The following is a 20,935-nucleotide window of genomic DNA, read 5'->3' on the forward strand; positions in this document are numbered from 1 at the left end:
GTGTGCGTGCGTGCACGTATGAGTGTGTGTCCAAGTGTGTGCATATATGTAGTGTGTTTTGTGTGAAAATGTGTGTATGCGAGATTGAAAGAAAATGTTGTTTATCAGTGTATTTTATTACTGTGTTTTAATGACGTGTGTGTGTGTGTGTGTGTGTGTGTGTGTGTGTGTGTGTGTGTGTGTATCTCTGCTGGCATTACAGGCATTTAGCAGTGAAAACCAGAAGCATGTGTGAAATGCAGCGGGTAAATCTTCTCCCACCATTCATCAGTTCAGCGCTGCAGTGAAGCCACAGGGTTTCAACAGTACGGAGCAGAGTGTGTGTGTGTGTGTGTGTGTGTGCGGTGTGGATATAAAGCAGCAGTCGAACAGCAATAACGTGTGTGTGTGTTTTGTTTGCATGTGGCTCTGCGAGTTCGAACCCTACGTACGTGGAAACCCCGTTCAGCCGAGCCACATCAGACTCTCCGGTTCATCAAACGTTAGATACTCATAAACTAACCCAGATAATACAGAGCGGTGAGTTTCCCCTAGTGGATGCTACACACTTTTGAGAGAGGTGTGTGTGTGTATGTGTGTGTGTGTGTGTGTGTGTGTGTGTGTGTTTGCTCTTGTCATTCTATTCTTGTGAGGACATCTGGTTCTCACAAAGATAGAAATACTCAGAAAATACTCATTTCTTTAAGGATCTAGTTTAGTGTTAGGAGTTGGATTTAAGATTAAGATTAGAGTTAGGATTAGGTTTATGTTAGGGATGTAGTGGCAGTCAATGAAGGTCCTCACAAGTATAGTAGTACAAACATATGTGTGTGTGTGTGTGTGTGTGTGTGTGTCCCACCAGGGCCAACAGTGCTAAAAATGTACGCACTAACCGTACAGTCAGGCACTTTGGATATAAGCGTCCATGAAATGCATGTTATGTTACATGTCTGTGCACGTGTGTGTGTGTGTGTGTGTGTGTGTGTGTGTGTGTGTGTGTGTGTACACTCTGAAAAACGTTTGCTATCTCAAATTCATCAATATTTCAAAACAGACGATTCAATTCTCAAAAACAGAACAATTTTGAAAGCGAAGGTCTTGAGATGACTCACAGCTGTTTCACCTTCCTGCCAGCATCACATACTGTATGTGTGTGTGTGTGTGTGTGTGTGTGTGTGTGTTAAAGCTGCTCTAGGTCAGATTGTTCTATAAAAATCTTCTCTACGTGTCTCCTAAACAGCGATGAGCGAGCGGAAGCTGGACTCACCAACAATGTCTGAACCTCTTCAGCACCTCGACCACACACACACACACACACACACACTGACGTCCCATTACATGATTTCTGGGTAATGAAGTCCTTCAAACTTTCAAAAAACCAAACAGTTACCTCTCGCTGCCATGTGGAGCCGCCCAAGTTTAAAGTGATCTAGTGCAAAGTTGTCCAAAACGCCACAGAAAACAAATCCTAACCTGAAACTTTATCATACAATATCAATATAGGTACGGTCTTATCAGCCTAAATTACAAAGTGGGGGTGCAACAGAAAAGAGTGTCCCATCCCTAACTCAGACGCTGTAGATTGGCCCTATTTGCCCAAATCGGAACGGTTTCTGGGTAATGAAGTCCTTCAAACTTTCAAAAAACCAAACAGTTACCTCTCGCTGCCACCTGGGGCCGCCAAAGTGCAAAGTTGCCCAAAACACTACAGCAAATCCTCAGCTGAAGCTTTATCATACAATATCTGCATCATTTAGGAGGATCCATTCAGTAAAAAGCGCTAACATTTTGTCACTCAACACCTTCGTTTACGTATTATCTTTGCGTCATTTGACGTCTGATTTTGGAAGTGAAACTCTTCCAAGTAAGTTTATGTTTCCTCCTGAACGACATGGATATCCGACACCAGCCCGCATCGCATGATGTACCGGAAGATAACCGTCTGCCGCCGAGCGTCTGGCCGCAGGTTTCCCCCTTGCTCGCGGTTTGGCAAAGGGGCGAATTTCTATCACTTGTTCGTTCAGAGGTGTCGGCTTTCACTCCAACACAAATAAGAAAGTGTTGACAGGACGTGGTTTCAGATATGAAGGATCGCATTCCAAAACACTTCGCTGTAAATCCACTTTGAAAAAAATAACTGTATATTCACTGGAAAACATGTGGCACCCGACACTCATCAGTATTTCAAAGCGGACGATTCTATCCTCGAAAACTGAACTATTTTTTTGAGAAAATGTCCTAAGATGGTAACTCTTACTCTCGTCTTATGACTTTATAACTTGATGTAAACAATTTTAACCCTTTATACTCTGCAATAGAAGCCTACACTGGTATTTTTGTCATTTTTTTGAGTATCGTTCAAATGTTTCATATCCCTAAAATCTGCACAACCCAAGCTACAAGGCTGTGTAAATCAATAAACCATAATAACTGGAAAAAATATTGAAATTGTGCCATAAATTAAAACAAAATTTGACATGTTTTTTGACTAAAATTTGCCAAATACACACACTAAACATATTTAGCCAGAGAAATTGTAAACGTAAGGAACATGGGCAAAATATTTCTCACACAATGTACATCTTTTAGTTTTTGAGATATGCTCATTTTTGTGAGAAGAGTGCAAAGGCGTTTGTGTCAGTTTTGTCCGTCCCACCCCGGCGAAGAGGGTAACCGATGTCTGGACGACACCCTGTTGCCTCTCTGGCCGAGAGAGACACGTTAGCATGTGACTAGCCGATATTAGAAGCTGGCTTGCCGATATCAGCAGTGGCTAGTCAACTGCTGATGTTTTTCCAGACATCGGTTATCCATCGGTTATCCTCCTCGCCGACAGTCAGGCTTCCTCCTCGGTCAGACACCCGGGACATTAGCGCCCGAAACAGCCTTTCATGGACCTTTTCACCAGCAGACATGGGCGTGGTACAACGTGATGACGTCATCAATGACATATACAGAAATGGATGCAACATTAGATCTCTAGAACATACCTAATCCGCAACTCAATAGATTTTACCTCTCGTAACTTGACATGCAACTTTACAACTCTCCGCAGTTTGTTTAGAGTGAAAAAAAAAACATGCTACAGGGGTTGCATGGGCTTGCAATGAAGACAGAAGTCTTAGCTTTCAGATGCAAAAAGAATTATGATACTAGCTACTATGGTTTCGATTTTAGAGCCGTCTAAACAGCATGATGCAATTTAGGCCGCAGGAGGCCTCTCCGAGTTTAAATTAATAGTTTCCTTTACTTTCCAGCCAGCAATCGTGTTGCAAGAGTTAGATGTTCAATGTTTTCAAATGGTGCAAATCTCTTTTTTGGAATGAAGCTCTTCAGGTGCTTTTTGCTCTTGCGTAAAGTTGCAGCAGAGTCTCTTCCATCGAAACATGCAGTTGAGTCGTCTCCTGTCCCGTCACGAGGCGCAGCGTCTCCCTTCATGTGTGCCAGGCCGAACCTTTGATGTCTGGAAGGAGTATCGGATGGTGCAGCCAATTTTCTCTCATCAGATTTAGAGTCTGTGACAGTTCATGAGTTATCGTCTCAGGTTAGACTCCTACCACTTCTCCCTGTGTGTGTGTGTGTGTGTGTGTGTGTGTTACAGTCTATATGCTTGTGTCCATGGTCACGCCGGGTCTCTTTATGGCTCCGTTCACACTGCAGGCCTTCATGCTCATATCTGATCTGGAGGACTGTTCATATCTATTGCAGGATGTAACCCATATCTCGTATCAATATGAACTGATAGTGATATCAAAACAATATCAAAAGACGTCACATCTGTTGTTTCTATACTTTTCCAGCTTGTTTCAACACATTGTGGTTAGGATGTGTGCAGAAAACATCCATCTTAACGAGTCATTCAGTCTCATATTCAGCCTTCAAATCTTATTTTTATTAAACCAAGAGAAACTTTCTGCAGTGAGGAGAGATAACTCCACTTGTTTCCAATGCAGGAATTTTCTAGAAATGAGTGTCAGTCTGTTGAAACAAGTCAGAATAAGACAGATCACTGCACTGCTATCAAGAAAATAACACAAAATTCTTGAAAAAAGTTGATTTGCATTGGAAACAAGTGAAATTATCTAACGCCACTGGCAGATTTTTTTATTTATTTTAAGGAAATTACGATTTTCTGACTCAATAATCGACTAAATGACTTGCGGTTTGAGTTCTGACTGAACCGAGGCGTCTCCTGAAATGCCAATCAAGTTGCTAACTGTCTTTCTTGTCACTGTTGTGTCTTGTTGTCCTCCATGCCGACGCTGCTAAGATTTACTTATCGTCGTGGCAACGGTGACAAACACAAGTCGCACGCAGGTGGCGTGCCACAACATCCAGCTTTGTTCCACATATCCATGTAGTCACAAAATCAGACTTGGGGAAACTTTCTGCTGCAGTGTGAACGGAGGCAAAATGAGCGGCGTGGATTTCACAAAAACTCAATTTTTTCTCTCAGATTGCGATGGGATTTTCACAAACTGATACGGAAGCGGTCGCATTTTGATCTGGATTCTGCGTAGTCTGGACGGTTTCCAGCCACAGTCAGCACACAGGCGATATAAAGAGATGGAAAGGGGGAGCGGGGGGAGAAGTAATGCAGACGCAGACTTAAGGAAAAACAGCGGCAGGAGACTCATAACAGCCGTTTCCAGGTGAAGACACACAGCAACACGATCTCACAAAAAGCATTCTTTCTGCAGCCGTCGCTTCTGTCTCTTCTTGCATCTCTCTCTCTCTCTCTCTCTCTCTCTCTCTCTCTCTCTCTCTCTCTCTCCGGCTTCTTTCTAGGGGGTTTTCTAGGTTCTAGTGCACACAGGCGCCTGAGCAATGGAGCAAGTGGAATGAATGAAATGCATCCCCATTATTCAATTAGGGGGGAGCAAAGTTATGGTTTTGCTACCCCACTTTTTGTCTTTTTAAAAATAAACTTATCATCATACAGTCCCCGCAATCAGGTGATTATATTTAAGCAGCCTATATCAACGATCATTTTACTATTTTCAGCAACTGACAAAAACAAGTAATAAAAAAATCCCTTTGAGTTGGTTCAGTCGAACCCGTCGCTGATCGTTTGCCACAGCGTGCTTTGGCTGTCAATCACAGTCTGTCAGTGAATCCACACACAGGAGTCTGTTATTACAAAGGTAAGACACATGCCATTTATCTAACTGCGATCATTGACTGAAAATAGAACCTATAGGGAAAAGATAGGCGAGCGTATGTTGGATGAACCTGCTTGGCCCACTGACTCCAGCCAAACTTTAAACTAGCTAAAAGTAGGATTGTTCTGTCGCCGAAATGCCGAACCGATTTGCGAGTCGACGTTAGCTAACTTTCCCAGCCAATCAAACATGTTTAATATTATCAGAAGGTAGGTCGCTCTCTCCAGCACCAAACAGGAAGCAGCAAACCGGGTAGTTACTTTGGTAACGGCCAAAAAAACTCCTCAAATACCTCAACCGGCACTTATTTCAGTGAGAAATCTAATTTTTGAAACGGTTCGCCTCTCATTCCCGCGGTCTTCTCCCACTAAAATAGCTAACCAACGGAGGCTGGTAGCGAGTTGAGGCGACAAAATCCAAAATGTAAAGTTTGTACAGAAATACAGTTTATTTTTATGGATTATATTGATGCCGAATTGACAAGAAGACTGTCTACATGTGACGCCTTCTATCTTGTGTTTCTAGAGTTATGTGTTTTTACGGACATGTAAGGAATTGTTAATATGTCATATTTCTTAAAGGGAGTTTGGCGTAATATTTTCCCCGGAGAGCGCAGGGAGCTTCAGTTTAATTCAAACTGCTAATATGTATATTTTTTAACGTTTTGTCACCACTACAGAAACACTAGGTAACTGCTTAAGTATGATAAGGTTGTCTGACGTTGACTGCTGTTAGTTATTGGTTTGATTAATGGTTTAATAATGTGTGTTTGTATTGATTACTGACGGTGGCTGATCAGGCTAATTATCAGCTAACTGTACTCAGTTTGGCTGTTTCTTGACTTAATCCAAGAGGTTAGGTGGTGTAGAAATGCAGGAAATTTCTTTTAAATTCAAATTTTTTTTCTGGTTTGCTCCCCCATTTTAAAACATAACCAGGCGCCCATGCTAGTGCGTCATGTCGTGCCACCGAGTCAGATCCGTTCTACTTTCTAGCAGCAGATCTAGCAGCAGAAACTCTCAACGCAGCATGCAAATAGGACGAGAGGAGCGGAGCGGAGCGGGAGCCGACACGCCGGCCCGGGGCAGAGTCTGTCTGACGAGCTGCTAATAACCCGGGTGAAGATCACAGCGACTGCCGGGTGGAGAACTGTAAATCAACAGGCTGTTTGATGCAAAGTGCCACGATTTTAACAATTTCCTCCCATTTCCCATAACTCCACATCCTCCACCTCCACTGGCATGTGTCTGTTTTAAATGTGTTTATTTTAATTGTCCTTCCTATTTAAGACAATACTTAGCTCCATATAGATCCTCCTACACACTTAGACTCAATATCCACTTGTCTTTGACCCCAAAATTTCGAAAGAAGCTTTCATATGTTTGTTTGATTTTTAAGTGCTTATGCATGAAAATATACATGTACATTTATTCTTGTATGTTTCTGCTGTTGGTGTAATTTAATCACCTTATCACAATTGTTATGTTTCCTTATTGTCATTTAGTCCATTATCTGTTTTTTTTGGTATATACTGCAAAAAAATTATAAGTTTTTAAGTGATTTTCTCTCACCTATCAGCTTATTTCATGATATTTTTAGTCAAATTCTCTCACTGCACTGGCAGATAATCTGCTGGTTTCAGTAAATTTCACTTGATTCATGCCAATATGACTTCTTCTTTCAAGAAATCATCATAAAACAATGAAGAAAATCTGGAAACAAGAAACTTTCTCCAAGACAATTTCACTTTTACCAAGAAAATGTCCTGAAACAAGTTACATTCTCCTGGAAAAAAGTCTAATTTGTTGAAACCGGTAAAATTATCAGTCAGTGCAGTGAGATGATTTCACTAAAAAAAAATCCAAATATAAGCTTGATAAGTCTGGAGACAAGAGAAAATAACTGAACAAGTCTGTCAGTGTTTTTTTTTGTTGTTTTTTTTTGCAGTTTTTGCAATACATCCTTACTTGTAATTTTTGTTGTTATATTATAGATGTATTTGTGTTTACTCCTTGAAATGATTCATCTCAAGGGGTTTATCCTTTCAATAAAGTTCGATCATAGTTTTCCCAAAAATTAAATCGCCTCCTCTGTAATTTCGGGGAATAGATTCATCCCATGTGGATCATGTTTTGAATAAGTGCTGACATGCGATGGAAGCAGCCATACTGTTGTCCTGCAACACTCTCATGACAATTAACTATTGTTTACTGTATCTGTGCATTTGAATGAGTGCAGCGATTTGAATGGACGGCGGCGGCATCATTTGCTCTCACATGATGCGAGCAGCTGTGCGGCGGCGCGATCTTCCTCCTGATACAGCAGAATCCAGGTTTATCCCCCGCTTCACCGCTCCGGGTCCCTCTCTGTGTGTTTTGCAATGCTTATTAGATGTAAACACACTAACCGATACTGACGCTCTAACATACACACCGCAGCGAGGGGCGTTTCCAGACCTAAATATCCCTTTTCACTGCCATGGACATACTGAAAATATATAAATAAACAAATACATGTGTCTTATAAGCCCATGTGGTTCTGGGCATCTTCAGACATCATGACATCGAAAGAAATCAATCAATCAATCAATCATACTGTACAGTAGGGCTGCACAATTAATTGAATCCAAAAACACAATATGTACTACTTCAATTTTCAAATCGCATGAGGCTGCAATTACTCTGTCAGAGCCCAGTTTCTGGCCTATAAATTCACTTGCACAATGTAAAAAAAAAAAAAACTTTCATTATATTCAAACAGAGCAAATCTTTAAGCAAAAACATCTCAGTTTTTTTATTAAAAATCTGAGCTGCGGAACAACAAACAGAATCTTCAGAAACAGATTCTGAAGTTGATTCTTGCAGAATTTCATGAAACGAGCACAAACTGTTAAACGCTGCTGTGGACAAGAATAATGTGCAGATTAAGTTCCTCCACCGTGAAAAGATCATGTGACGATCGCGTGTCCAAGTCATGACAATAGCATGAATTGGACACGGCATTTTGTCACATGGAAATGTTAGTTAACGGTTATGTTTAGGCAACTAAAACAATTTGGTTAAGGTTAGGTTAAGGTTTTGGTCTTGCATAAAATAAAATACAAAAATTAGCTGAAAAGGAAGTAGAAAGTAGAAAACTTCTTCATGAGTTGGGAGTTGAATCCGGGTCGTTCTGATTCTCTCTGCTGGGAAACACATTCCTCTCTCTTTTCGAGCACGGAGCGCGTTATCTCCACCTGAACACATCGCGCTCGTTTCCTGACATCGGGTCGATCTGTCAGTGCAGGAAAACATCCTGCAGCACCGAACGCTGTCTAATGCAAATCCATACCGCAGGATGTTTGTCTGCATGCTGCATGTTTGTCTACCAGGTACTGGAACTTAATGCGTAACTTAATGACGCAGGACGGCCGGCCGTGTGGATTTGTACTGAAATCCCACTGTAATCTCTGGCATTAGAGTGTTTTGTACATCAGTAATGTATCCACACATGGAGAGAGAGCGCTCAGATGGACCGTCACTGAAGAGAGGTGTGACCGAGTCAACTCTGCTCGAGTCCCAAGTCAGTCTCAAGTCTTCAGGCACAAGTCTCAAGTCAAGTCTCAAGTCTAAATGTAGATTATCAAGTCAATTCCAAGTCAAGTCCATGTCATTAAAGTCAAGTCTCAAGTCTAAATGTAGAACAGCAAGTCAAGTCAGAACAAATCAAGAGTCCAGTATCAATTTAATATCTTAAAGAAAACTAAATATCTAGGACTTTTCAATGCAATATGGTTTTAATAGGATAAAAACTTGGTAAGAGCATCATGAGTTTGATTTCTATAATCAGTTTCAACTTCAATAAATTCAATCATTCCATACAAATTCAGAAAGTCATTTACACAAACACAAGATCTCAAGTCAAGACTTTAGAAACCTTTTCAAGTCATCAAAGTACAAGTCAGAGTCAAGTCCCAAGTCACCAGAACCCAAGTCAAGTCAAGTCTCAAGTCTTCTCTTCATGCATCAAGTCAAGACTCAAGCAGTTAAAACTGGGACTTGAGTCTGACTCTGGCTATTAGTTGCTTGCAATGTTGGTGAAATGACTAACATATAGTCGTAAATCACTGATGATCTTGGCGATGCTGCAGAAACAGGTGCGGGGAATCGGAGTTTGTGACATGAAAAACAAACATACTGAGCTCCAGCACTTCATCAACCAGCTTAAAACCAGAGGATACAAAGGGGAAAATACACAGGAGCTCATTTCCAAAACTGTAACGGAGACAACTGCTGATGTAATAACTGCTGTGTAATGTAATAACTTGTCAAAACGTCATAACAATTTCCCTCTAAATGACTCAAAAATGTGATAAATCTTCATATTGTACTATCTCTTTCCTCACAGTGTAACACATTATTAAATTAACCAGCAGTTATTACATTCTAAGAGGATAATCCTTTTTACAATTATTACGATATTTGCCATTTCATTGGTTTCATGACATCTTTGACCCAGTTCAGAGAGGCGTCTTTGACAGGTTATGACATCATCAGCTGCTGCACTTCTGCAGAAGACATGTGATCCGGTGAAAAGTTCAAACAGCAGAAACACTGAAACCGACTGAAACTTATTCCAAATAAGAGCCGGGACGCAAATTCCTCCGCAGCTTCCTGCGGTCTTAACTTTCAGTTGGCAGCGATGCTCTCTCTCTCTCTCTCTCTCTCTCTCTCTCTCTCTCTCTCTCTCTCTCTCTCTCTTGCTCTCATTTCTTGTACAGTACGCTAATAGTGTGTGTGGTCTCTGTGTGTGTGGTATGTGTGTGTGTGCGCTTGTTTTCTATCCTTGTGAGAGCCACCTTGAGTTTTACACCTTCAGAGTAAAGAACATTTTTCTGGTCTTCACCTCCTCAAGGGTTTTAGTTTAGGGTTAAGGTTTGGATTTAGGGTTAAGATTAGAATTAGGATTAGTCTGAGGTTTCATGATAAAACCCCCAAAATCAATGATTCTGTGATCTGTTGCTCCGGTAGAGCAGACTGGAGAATTGTGTTTTTTTTTCTCTCTCCATTCACTGCCATCGTCTGGAGGAACAGTCTGAAAATCACTTCTAGCACATAAAGGAACGCCGACTAAGCAGATTCTGACTATATATAAAAAACTAGTCCTGCTGCTGAATTGTTTTGAAGTGAATCTCTTTCTTTATGTTTATTAAACCTTTCAGTCTGAACAAGTGGAACACCGAAATCCGGTCGGATGGAAACTTATGATGATGGAACGAAGAAAATAAAATAATTGTAGATAGGCGGAAAAAAGCGTGAGCCAAAGCAGATTCTGCCAATATATAAAAATTTGTCTCACTTTTTTTTTGCCTATTTCCCCGTTGTTCATGTTCCTTTATGTGCTAGAAGTGTGATTTTCAGACTGTTCCTCCAGTGCATATTGTGTCTGTGTATGTGTTTGTGGCGTGCATACATGTGCGTGTATGATGTATGGTGTATGTATGATGTGTGTGTGTGTGTGTGTGTGTGTGTGTGTGTGTGTGTGTGTGTGTGTGGTTGGACAGGACACTGTATCGCCTCACAGCGGCGGGTTTGGCCCTCGGGCCGTCTGAACACCTGCCTGCTCGAATATCAAAGCCGGCCGCTGAACCCGACACATCGTCCTGACAGCCGTCGCCTGGAGGCGGCGCGCTCTGAGCGGAGGAGACCGAGACGGACGCTCGCTTCGGCCCGAGCCGTCTGATTGGTCGAAGACGGGGTCACAGTCGTTCCCTTTGTTCCCGTAAAGCGCGCCAAGCTGAGCGTCGGGGTTTGTTGCTGTGGAGTTTCATGCTTTTTTGCCTGTTTTATATTCATATTCAGGCTGTTTGGAGAGAGCTTGTCAATTCGATTCCACATTTTTTGGAGTCGTTTCTGACTTTGACTCCTTGTTTCCGAACAAAACTAATTCATTACATTACCACAAAATGGTACAAAACTCGGTACAAATGTTCTACAAAGTCTGGTTAGCTTAACGAGTTTTATAGCAACTGTCCAATTGATGAATGAATTAATTACAAATTTGTTTTAAATTAAAACTGTTTCTTCGATTCCAGAGTTTGGAGTCCAGATTGCAACAAGAACTCGACTCTAATTCTGTTTATTAGTAGAATCGACGTGATGGAGTCGACTCTCCATCCCCAGTAACACTATGAAACCAAACCCCTTAATTTTAACGCTGAAATTTCCTTAATTTCTCATTACATAAACATTAATTATCCATTAAAAATAACACAGCTTTGACAAAGTAAGGGTAGTATCATGGGTTTATAAGGGATTTATTCATGGGTTCATTGGCAGAGACACTAGAAATTAAGGGATTTTTCATGCCTTTTGTGCAGGTTTACAGGGTTATTAAGTGGAAATTAATGGAAAGTTCCTGTCTCCCTGAAATTTTCATTAAATTAGAAAGTAAGGAGTCAAGATTAAGGAGGAGTTGAAGGAGGTTTTGATGGGATCTCCTCCATTAATAACTCCCTTCATTCATTTTTTGCATGAATTAAGGGGTGAATTAATGTAAATGAATGGAAATGTAAGGTTATTTTAAGGGATGACTGGTTCGTAGAGTAACTTGTATAAAAGCCATATAAAAGCCAGATCCCGTGTTGTGTTTATAGTGAGAGTGAAGAACGACCTCTCTGGTGTTATTGCTGTGACAGATCGGGTCAGTGAAGGCACCGTCTGCGGCAGCGATGTAGGTCACACTGAGCGGGAGAAAAGACTCCTGGTTCTGGTTTTCCCCCCCTTGAAGATCTGCGACAGTAAAAACCAAACAGCACCGGATCTGTTTTCCTAAACACAGGCGGTGGGAGGCATCGTGGATTTAAATTAAGTTTGTAAATCTCCGCCAACGCTGAACAATTCTCCAACTTGCTGCTACACCCAAACGCATCATTCCTATCACTTTAAATTTTTTACGTTAAAATTGATTTATTCACCCTGCAAACATCCGCTTAGGATTTGGAATCAAGTCTCTATCACTTTTAGTTTCAAAATTGTGGCTAAAAAAAAACCCTCTAATGGCAGAAATCCCAGATCAGCATCAACTCCAAAATTGAATCAATTGCTCCTTGGCCTCAGACCGATCTGTCCACCAAATTTCATGGCAATTCGTTCATAATTTGTTGAGATATTCTGCTGACAGACAGACACACATAAGCTCCTTGGTTATAATTAAGTGGATAGATAGATAGATAGATAGATAGATAGATAGATAGATAGATAGATAGATAGATAGACCTCCTCTCCACCTTGTATTAACGTGCATCCTGTGTGATCGTTTTTTCATCAGATAGCACAAAAACGCATTATATCCAGGTGTGTAAACGCACCCAAAACACACTGAAGATCCAATCATCTCATTTAAAAACACATTAACAACAAAGTGTAAACGCAGTATGATGCCAGTCTACATACAGGAGCTACACATGTAAACAGAAATAAACTTTTGTGCACAAATCCATCCGGGAAACAGCTCAGATAGTAACAGTCAGTCAGGACACTGGTGGATGGAGAGCATGCGAGACGAGGCGTTCACTGTCCGTTTTAAAGTACGTAAATATTACAAGAGAAAGTTTGGTGCGTGACAAGGGAAAGTGAATTTCAGAGTGTATACCGGAGAAACATTTTAACGCCAGCTGTGCAGGAGGGCCGCAGATTCCCATCAACATACATACATAAACAAATATCTAGATTGTGGTCTATATAATCTAATCTATATAAATAATTAAACAATAGAAATCCATACAAATATCCACGGACGCACATAAATAAATTAAAGATGAATCGGCCCGTGCGGGAAATCGTCTCACTCTACTGTATATCAGCTGATCAGCTCTGATATGATTGCTGCGCAGATAGTCCTGCTATCAGGAGAGCAGAGAGCGCTCTGCTTTTTAATGGAGAGAGAGAGAGAGAGAGAGAGGGGGGGGGGGGGCAATGGAGAGAGAGAGAGGTAGAAAAAGAGGATGAGAGGGAGAGGGAAAGACGGAGAGAGAAAGGGGAATATATATACTGAGAGAGAGAGGAAAAAGAGGGGCATATGGATATAAAAAGACTAAGGAGAGGTAGATTAAAACTGAGAGAGCGAGAGAGAGAAAGAAAGAGGGAGAGAGAGAGAGAGAGAGGACAATGGAGAGAGAGAGAGATAGAAAAAGAGGATGAGAGGGAGAGGGAAAGACGGAGAGAGAAAGGGGAATATATATACTGAGAGAGAGAGGAAAAAGAGGGGCATATGGATATAAAACTGAGAGAGAGAGAGAGAGGAAGAGAGAGAGAGAGAGAGAAAGAGAGAGAGGAAGAGAGAGAGAGAGAGACATAGGGGATGAACTGTCATATGACTGGACTGCTGGGAAGTCAGGGCCTCACCTTGAAACCACATGATCTCTATCTGTATCTGTAAGAGTAGTGTGTGTGAGTGCGTGTGTGTGTGTGTGCGTGTGTGTGTGTGTGTGTATGTGTGTGTGTGTGGTGTATTTCTATACTAAGGACAGAAAGGTGAGGAAAATCCTCCAAGGTGAGGACAGTTTGGCTCGTCCTCACTTCCTCAAAGGGCTATTTTTGAATGTTTTTTTTTTTAACCTTTATTTAACCAAATCAAGTCAATTCAGAGCAAATGAGGGTTTACAGTGACGAGCTGATGAGGAACAAAAGGCCTTTTGAGGGAGAGTGTGGGGGAAAGAGGGAAAGACAGGAAGACGAGACAAGAGGCGTTTGTTAGTTTAAGGTTAGAATTTGGGTTTGGGGTTAAAATTGTGATTAGGTTTAAGGTTTCGGTAAAGATTATGGTTAGTTTAGGGTTGAGATTGGAAAATGGATTATAATGCATATACACCACCAGTCAAAAGATTGGACACACCACATTTTTCTTTATTTTTACTATTTTTCCACATTTTAGAATAACAGTAAAGACATCAAAACTATGAAATAACACAAATGGAATTATGCAGCGACCAAAAAAAGTGAAATTTTAGATTCTTTGCCTTGATGGAAAGGCAAAGGCTTTGGAAAGAAATTCATACATAGGATCAACTTCACTATTTATATTTGTCTAAGAAACTCATTTCAAGCATTTAAGCAGAAGAATTTAGATCAAAATGGATTTAAGAGAATGAAACACAGAACATTCAGTCAGGTGTCCAGACTGGTGACTGCTATGGTTAGAGTCATAGTTAAGGAATGAATGAAGTCAATGAAGATCCTCATAAAAGTGTGTGTGTGTGTGTGTGTGTGTGTGTGTGTGTGTGTTTCCGTTCCCCGGACCAGAGGAAACTCTCTGCACCTAATCCAGATCCTTTACGGTGTGTTTTTCTCTAACTAGCCATAAGAATGTGCGCTGTATAAACACTCTGCTAAATGTGTAAACCGTCTGGGACGAGGCAGAGCCGTGAAACTACAAACATATAGAAGAAGAAGAAGAAGAAGAAGAAGAAGAAGAGCGTGATCCACCCAGAGGAGTCTATTGAGTGAGTTCTACTCCCGACCTGCTCCCGACGAGCAGCTTTGAGTCTCTTTCAGTAAAGTAATACTAAAAATTACACTACGTGAGTTGATTTATGTGACATGAGACACAACTGGGGAGGATTTACTAAATTGTTTTGAATGTAGTGTAATGTATTGACCAATCAAGGCCGATGTGTGTGTGCGTCGGGTGAAGGTAAGATGCCTTTGCAGTTTATTTTCATGACTTTTTGCTGGGCCGTGCTTTTTACATATTTACTGTGTTGTTTTTCTTGGTTGTAGGTTGCATATTTAGCAATTGGCAATGAGTGATGATGGTTAACGGGACGTACGTTGCACATTTGTGGTGTGCATTGCGTAATGGTGAGAGGGACACGTAGTTTTTGGCATCTGGCATTGCGTAATGGTGACAGCATATGGCAATTTGGCAACAAAATACATGTCAGGAATGAAGTAAAGTGCAAAATTTCATAGTAGATGATCCTATTTTTCTAGTTTTGCATGGTAACGTTGTGTGTGTGTGTGTGTGTGTTTGAGAGAGCAAGAGAGAGAGAGAGAGAACTGATTGATGCTATGGGTCACTGTGTGGCAATAACAATCATATATTTATATAAATTGTACTCTTGAAACGGTTAGCCAATCGGAACAGAGGGCTCGTTAATATTAATGAGCCTTAAAGACACGGCGACAGAAACGGCCTGTTCTTGGTAAGGCTCAGAGAGATGCTGGAAAATGAACGTGGAGAAATGGATTGAGAGTGTTTTTGGTTCATGACACCACACACACAGCTTTGAATGGACCTCAAGACACAAAATAAAACTCTGGAGAGTGGAGAATACGGGACCTTTAAACCCGTATTCGTGTCTCACCACAGCGTCCAGCTTCACTAGAACGTTCTGGTGCATTTTGTCACATGGAGACCTGCTGGAAGAAGACACGCCCCCTTCAGGTGCTTTGACCCCCCATAGTCTCAGAAACACCGCTCGACACAAAACTATTTAAAAAGTACTTGAGTTGCACTTGACTTCACTTACAAGGCCCTTGACGCACTTTTCTCGCAAAGTGATGCTTCTGCTTTTTAAAGTGCTTCTCATGGTGTTGAGAGGCGGAGAGGTGGAGCTTCCTGTTGATTCACTCTCTCCCTCCACCTCTTCCCTGTAACATCCAAGCCAGCTTTCTACGTCTATAGACCCATCACCCTAAATAACACAAGGAGAATAACATCAGATCCTATGGTATGGTGTTTCTTACAATATCTGAAACACACAGATCTAGAAATCACTCAGTAGAGCTCAAACCTGCGCCAACAGTTCAACTTGCAAAGCTGCAGCCTTCATAACAGTTTTAGTTATTCTTTGTCTTCTGGGTTTGATTTTCCGACAAAACAGCACCTGAATGCAACGCTGTTTAGCAGCCGATGTGGAAGTCCCAGATGTCGGACTTTCTCTCCAGCACATAAACGCTGCACAATACTTACTTAAAAATGTCAATCGTCTAATGGCGGAAAACTCAGATCCAGATCAGCACCAAAATCGAATCAACTGGTCTTCGGACCGAGAGCGATCTGCCCTCCAAATCTGTGCGTAACTTTTTAAGATATCTTGCTAACAAGCAGACGTAAACAACCTTTAAATTTCGATGTTTTGACGTCACTTAGTCAGGGAAGAGTCGGCCGGACCGGCTGAACTTTTGGACGGTTTTCTGAGTTTCAGTGACTGGACCGTCTCGCACCAGTGGATACGATCAAATCAGATTTGCTGTTTGGGAAGATTGAATTATAAATTTGTGGATGTGGAAATGTCAAATTGAGATTGAATTACACTTAATGACGAGGCATGAGGAGAGGAGGTGCAGAAGTGTCCTGTCCTGTCCTGTCCTGTCCCGTCCTGTCTGTCCCTCTGGAGGAGACATGGGCCTGACTCACTGAAGTGTGTGTGAGTGATGGGAGACACCCGGCTGATCACCCAGTGACACACACACTCTCACCCTGCGCACCCTTTCCTGGAAATCGGAGGCTTCTGGCTGATGCTACAGAGCGCAACAGTAGAAGACGCTTCATTTCCTCGATCACCAGAGTTACAAGCAACCAAGTCAGTTAAATCACAGTTACACCAGATCTATTTGGTTTTTATTTGAACCTTTATTTGTCTAACTGAAGACTCTTTCTGCTCTTTTCTGCTTCGTATTCACAGTGGGAGTCGTCCAGTACAACCAGTCTAACACTCAAGAACCAAAACAAAATAGCAGCAATTGCGTGAAGCTGAGAAAATGAGTTCAGAGTTTATCTCCTGCCCAAACAAATGTTTTCTCTGGTACAGAAGTGGATTCTGTATCATTTAATAGCATTTATGGGTATATTTTTTGTTAAAATTACGTCTAAACCCAAGTTGTGACCTTTTAAAATGTACAAAAAGTAGTTTTTGTAGCCGCAGTTGGAGGTTCAGTGCCTTGCTCACTGGCACCTCAACATTAGCTATTAAGGGAATAAGGAGAGCGTAACTCCCAACCCACACTTTCCCAGCTGCTTTGAGGATTCAAACCAGCCCCGCTTTTGTTTTTGTTTTGTCTAAAATTTGTGCCGTTTATCTGTCTCGTCTGGTGTCGCCAAAGGGATAAATGACAGAGTGATGCAACATGTAGACGGAGAAAGAAAGAAGAGAACCGGTGCAACAAATGAAACAAATAAAGGAGAGGGAAGAGATGATGAGAGGAGAGGAGAGCGTGGCAGATAAACAGACTGCAGAGGAGAAAAACAGACAAACTGCAGTGGGCCTACAATGGGACAGCAGGAACTTTTCATAGAAACATATGAGTTTATTAAACCCCCTGGGAGCCATTTTGGCCCCTCTCGACCCATATCGACTTGAAGTTCTTCCCATGAGCCTTCCCTCATCTGTTCACACCCCTCGCTCCCCGCTTGTCTCTTAAAACACCCAGTGAAGCTGTAAACCTGAGTCCCTGCAGCTGCAAACTGCTGCGCCGCTCCAACTCTAAGCTTATCTCAGGCCGTTTCTGACTGAAGTGCCCTTTAAAGGAGGGAGAGGAAGTGAAAGCAGGGCTCAGAATGGAACGGGTCCCTCTCTCCTTCACTGCGTCCTAATTCCTTGTCCTCCTGCCTTCCTGCCCGTCAGAAGGGGCTCTGCGTCAAATCCGCCGCTGCAACAGCTGCTCCAGCGGCCTACGCGCGCACGCACGCACACACACACACACACACACACACACACACACACACACACACAGACGCATGCAAACACGCACACACACACACACACCAGTCGACTCCCACAGCAGCAGAAACGCGTCCAACAGGCTCAGGACGCCCAGTGATGCGCGCCATGACGCAAAGCTGCCCAGACCGATTTCATATCCAAGACTCTATACGATCCTGTTCCAAGGCCATTACCCAGAATTACCCTCCCATCATGTTGTTAGACTCACACACACACACACACACACACACACACACACACACACAGCACGTTATTACACTCACACACGGCAGGATGGATCTTAAGTATTTGGGCTCTGGAGCGGTTGCAGTCGCTGGCTCTCCTCCCATCACCAGTTCCATTAAACCACATTCACATTGTGGTTTCTGAGGGCAAAAATCACCTCGGAAAAAAACCATAACCAAATGTACAATCCATCCAAACACACACATCAGCACCCAGAGGTGCAAAGCTGTCGGCGCTGCAGACTCCAGCTCCATAAGAAGAAGAAACGCTGCAAAAAATGTCTCATCTGTCTCTTAAAATGTTACTTTTCTTTAAACACGTGAGAAAATCTGCCATTGTCGTGACATAATGCCACATATTTACAATGCAAATCAACTTGTTCCAAGAATTTTATTGGCTCAAGTAACATTAACATCATACTAATGCAGGATCTGCCTTGTTTCAGGATATTTCCACTTGTTCCAACAACAATAAATTACATATTTTTCCATAGTCTTTATCGAAATGACCCTTGCAGTGGATTATCCGCCTTCTCGGTCAATAGAAATGTTATTGGTCAACACAACTGAGACAGTAAGTGTGTGAAACTGTTTCTGTCTATAGTAAATTGAGTCTAAAAACGCACATTTGGGGAAGTTTTGCGGGAGCGCAGGAGGCGGTGGAGCGGGCCGCTGCGCGCACCGAGGCCGCTCACTGTCTCCTCCTCATGCACACACACAAACACACACATACAGCCTATATACAGTATATATATGCGCACACAGCCTATATATATATGCACACAGTACACACACACACACACACACACACACACACACATAGACACGCACGCATGCATACAGGGCGAGGGGCGCGCAGGGAGAGAGAGAGAGAGAGAGAAAGCAATTCAATGCATATAGTCCGCCTTTGTGCCGGGAGTCAACTGTGACAGATCGGCTTTCACTCCCACTAACAGCAAGCTGCGGGACAATTAGTGTTTCGGTAATCCAAAGATACAAGTTGAGCCACAACTGAACCGTTCCCCGCGCGCATTCAGCCCGTCCGGTTCCCCGCAAACACACCAAGACGCCTTTGAAAAGAGCAAAGCAAGGACTCAAGTGGCTTTGAAAACAGCAAGAGTAGTCTATAGTGTGTGTGTGTGTGTGTGTGTGTGTGTGTGTGTGTGTGTGTGTGTGTGTGTGTGCAGCAGCTTTAGAAAGGGACCAGCCCAACCCTTTTGTCTACCTGTGCAGAGAGAGAGAGAGAGACAGAAGGGGAAGAAGTGAGTTCGCTCGCGCTGGTTTGCCTCGAGGCAGCGCGCGGCGCATTGCGTTTCACATTCCGCTTCGTTTTACCTGCAAAACCTCAAGCTTAGAAGATTCAGTAACTGCCTCACCATAATTACTCATCTCCTGTTTCACACAAATAGAAAATACTTCATTATTTTTGCAGCAGTCAAACCTCCGAATTTAGATGAGACTCCGGTGCCAAATCCACTTTTTCCACAAACTTTTTTTTGAACAAATCGTGCAAGTTCCAACTCCACTGCCCCCAAAGCTATTTAACACACAATTTGGTTCAGTTAAAATCAAACTTTGACATTGTTTAGTCATCTTTTCTAAGCGGAGAACACCCGGGATCATCCTGTCAGCGCTGAGCGTCAGATTCCGCAGCAACCAGAGAGTTTTTTCAGCGGTAAAAACACACCGTCAAGTCAAAAACAGAAGCGTGTCCTACCGTAATAAAGGTAACCATAGCATCGGCGGGTTAGTATCCAACAGAGTCGACATGAAGGTGATGATTTTTAGACAGAATCCTTTGGCGAAAACTTCCCACTTTCTGAAGGCTGCTGCCTGTCTGTGCGCCACACTGCTTCTGCATGGAGAGGATAAAGTGTGTGTAATGCTCTCTCTCTCTCTCTCTCTCTCTCTCTCTCTCTCTCTCTCTCTCTCTCTCTCTCTCTCGCTCTCTCTCTCTCTCTCTCTCTCTCTCTCTCCAGACATAATCTATGCCGCTCTTTCTGTTACAGGACAGATGGCTCTTGGCGCATGTTGCTGCAAAGACCTGCATGCATGCTGCCACTATCTGTCAGCGGAGCAAGCCTGCTGACATGAATTAGGACACCGAATTAGGTGTGTGTGTGTGTGTGTGTGTGTGTGTGTGTGTGTGTGTGTGTGTGTGTCGCTGTGACTAACCTTTACGTCTTCATGTCATGCATTTGACAGGTTTCACGACATGATTTAAGACTGAGAGACTGAAGTCCAACAGGCCTGTTGTTTAAAAACTATAGTAACTCTGTGATACATTTTAGAAGAATACTATACAAATATCACAGCAATATTACAAGTTTATACAGGAATGTTATAGGAATATTATAGGGATACCAAAGGAGATAAATGACAAATACCATAAAGTATGTTAAAGTCAATACAAACTCACTACTAATTAGCACAAACATACTATAATCTCTATAGGGTTATTATAGGAATATTACTGTGATACCATAAAATACCATAAAGTACAATAAGGTCACTATTGAGTACCACAGACACACTATAATTCAGCAATATTATAGGGAAACCATAGGAGATTAAAAACAAATACCATTAAGTATAATAAACTCACTATTGAGCTCCGTTGAGACCCTATAAGTCCCTATAGGAATACTATAAGAATATTATAGTGATACTATAGGACTTAAAAATACTATGGCCTACTATAAGGTCACTATAAACTCCAGACACTCTGTAAGTACCTATATGAATATTAATGGAAAATTACATTTTCATTGGCAATTTATAAAGATGAAAAACTCTATAAAACTCTATATTGTTTCCTTTTAATAGTGTTATTTCATGTATTCATCTTTATGTATTTTATGTAT

The 20,935-nt window shown here is 42.0% G+C and overlaps 1 protein-coding gene across 1 annotated transcript in view; it reads right to left on the reverse strand.

Annotated features, from left to right (window-relative positions):
* Positions 1–19,883, reverse strand: part of ntf3 (neurotrophin 3) — a 58,295-nt gene extending 38,412 nt beyond the window's left edge. The window contains exon 1 of the mRNA XM_078282095.1: positions 19,789–19,883. Coding sequence (XP_078138221.1) covers positions 19,789–19,806 — 18 coding nt within the window. The 5' untranslated portion in view covers positions 19,807–19,883. The remainder of the gene's footprint in view (positions 1–19,788) is intronic.
* Positions 19,884–20,935: the final 1,052 nt, after the last annotated feature.

The sequence above is a fragment of the Centroberyx gerrardi genome, chromosome 24 (genome assembly GCF_048128805.1).
Source record: "Centroberyx gerrardi isolate f3 chromosome 24, fCenGer3.hap1.cur.20231027, whole genome shotgun sequence".
Classification (NCBI taxonomy): Eukaryota; Metazoa; Chordata; class Actinopteri; order Beryciformes; family Berycidae; genus Centroberyx; species Centroberyx gerrardi.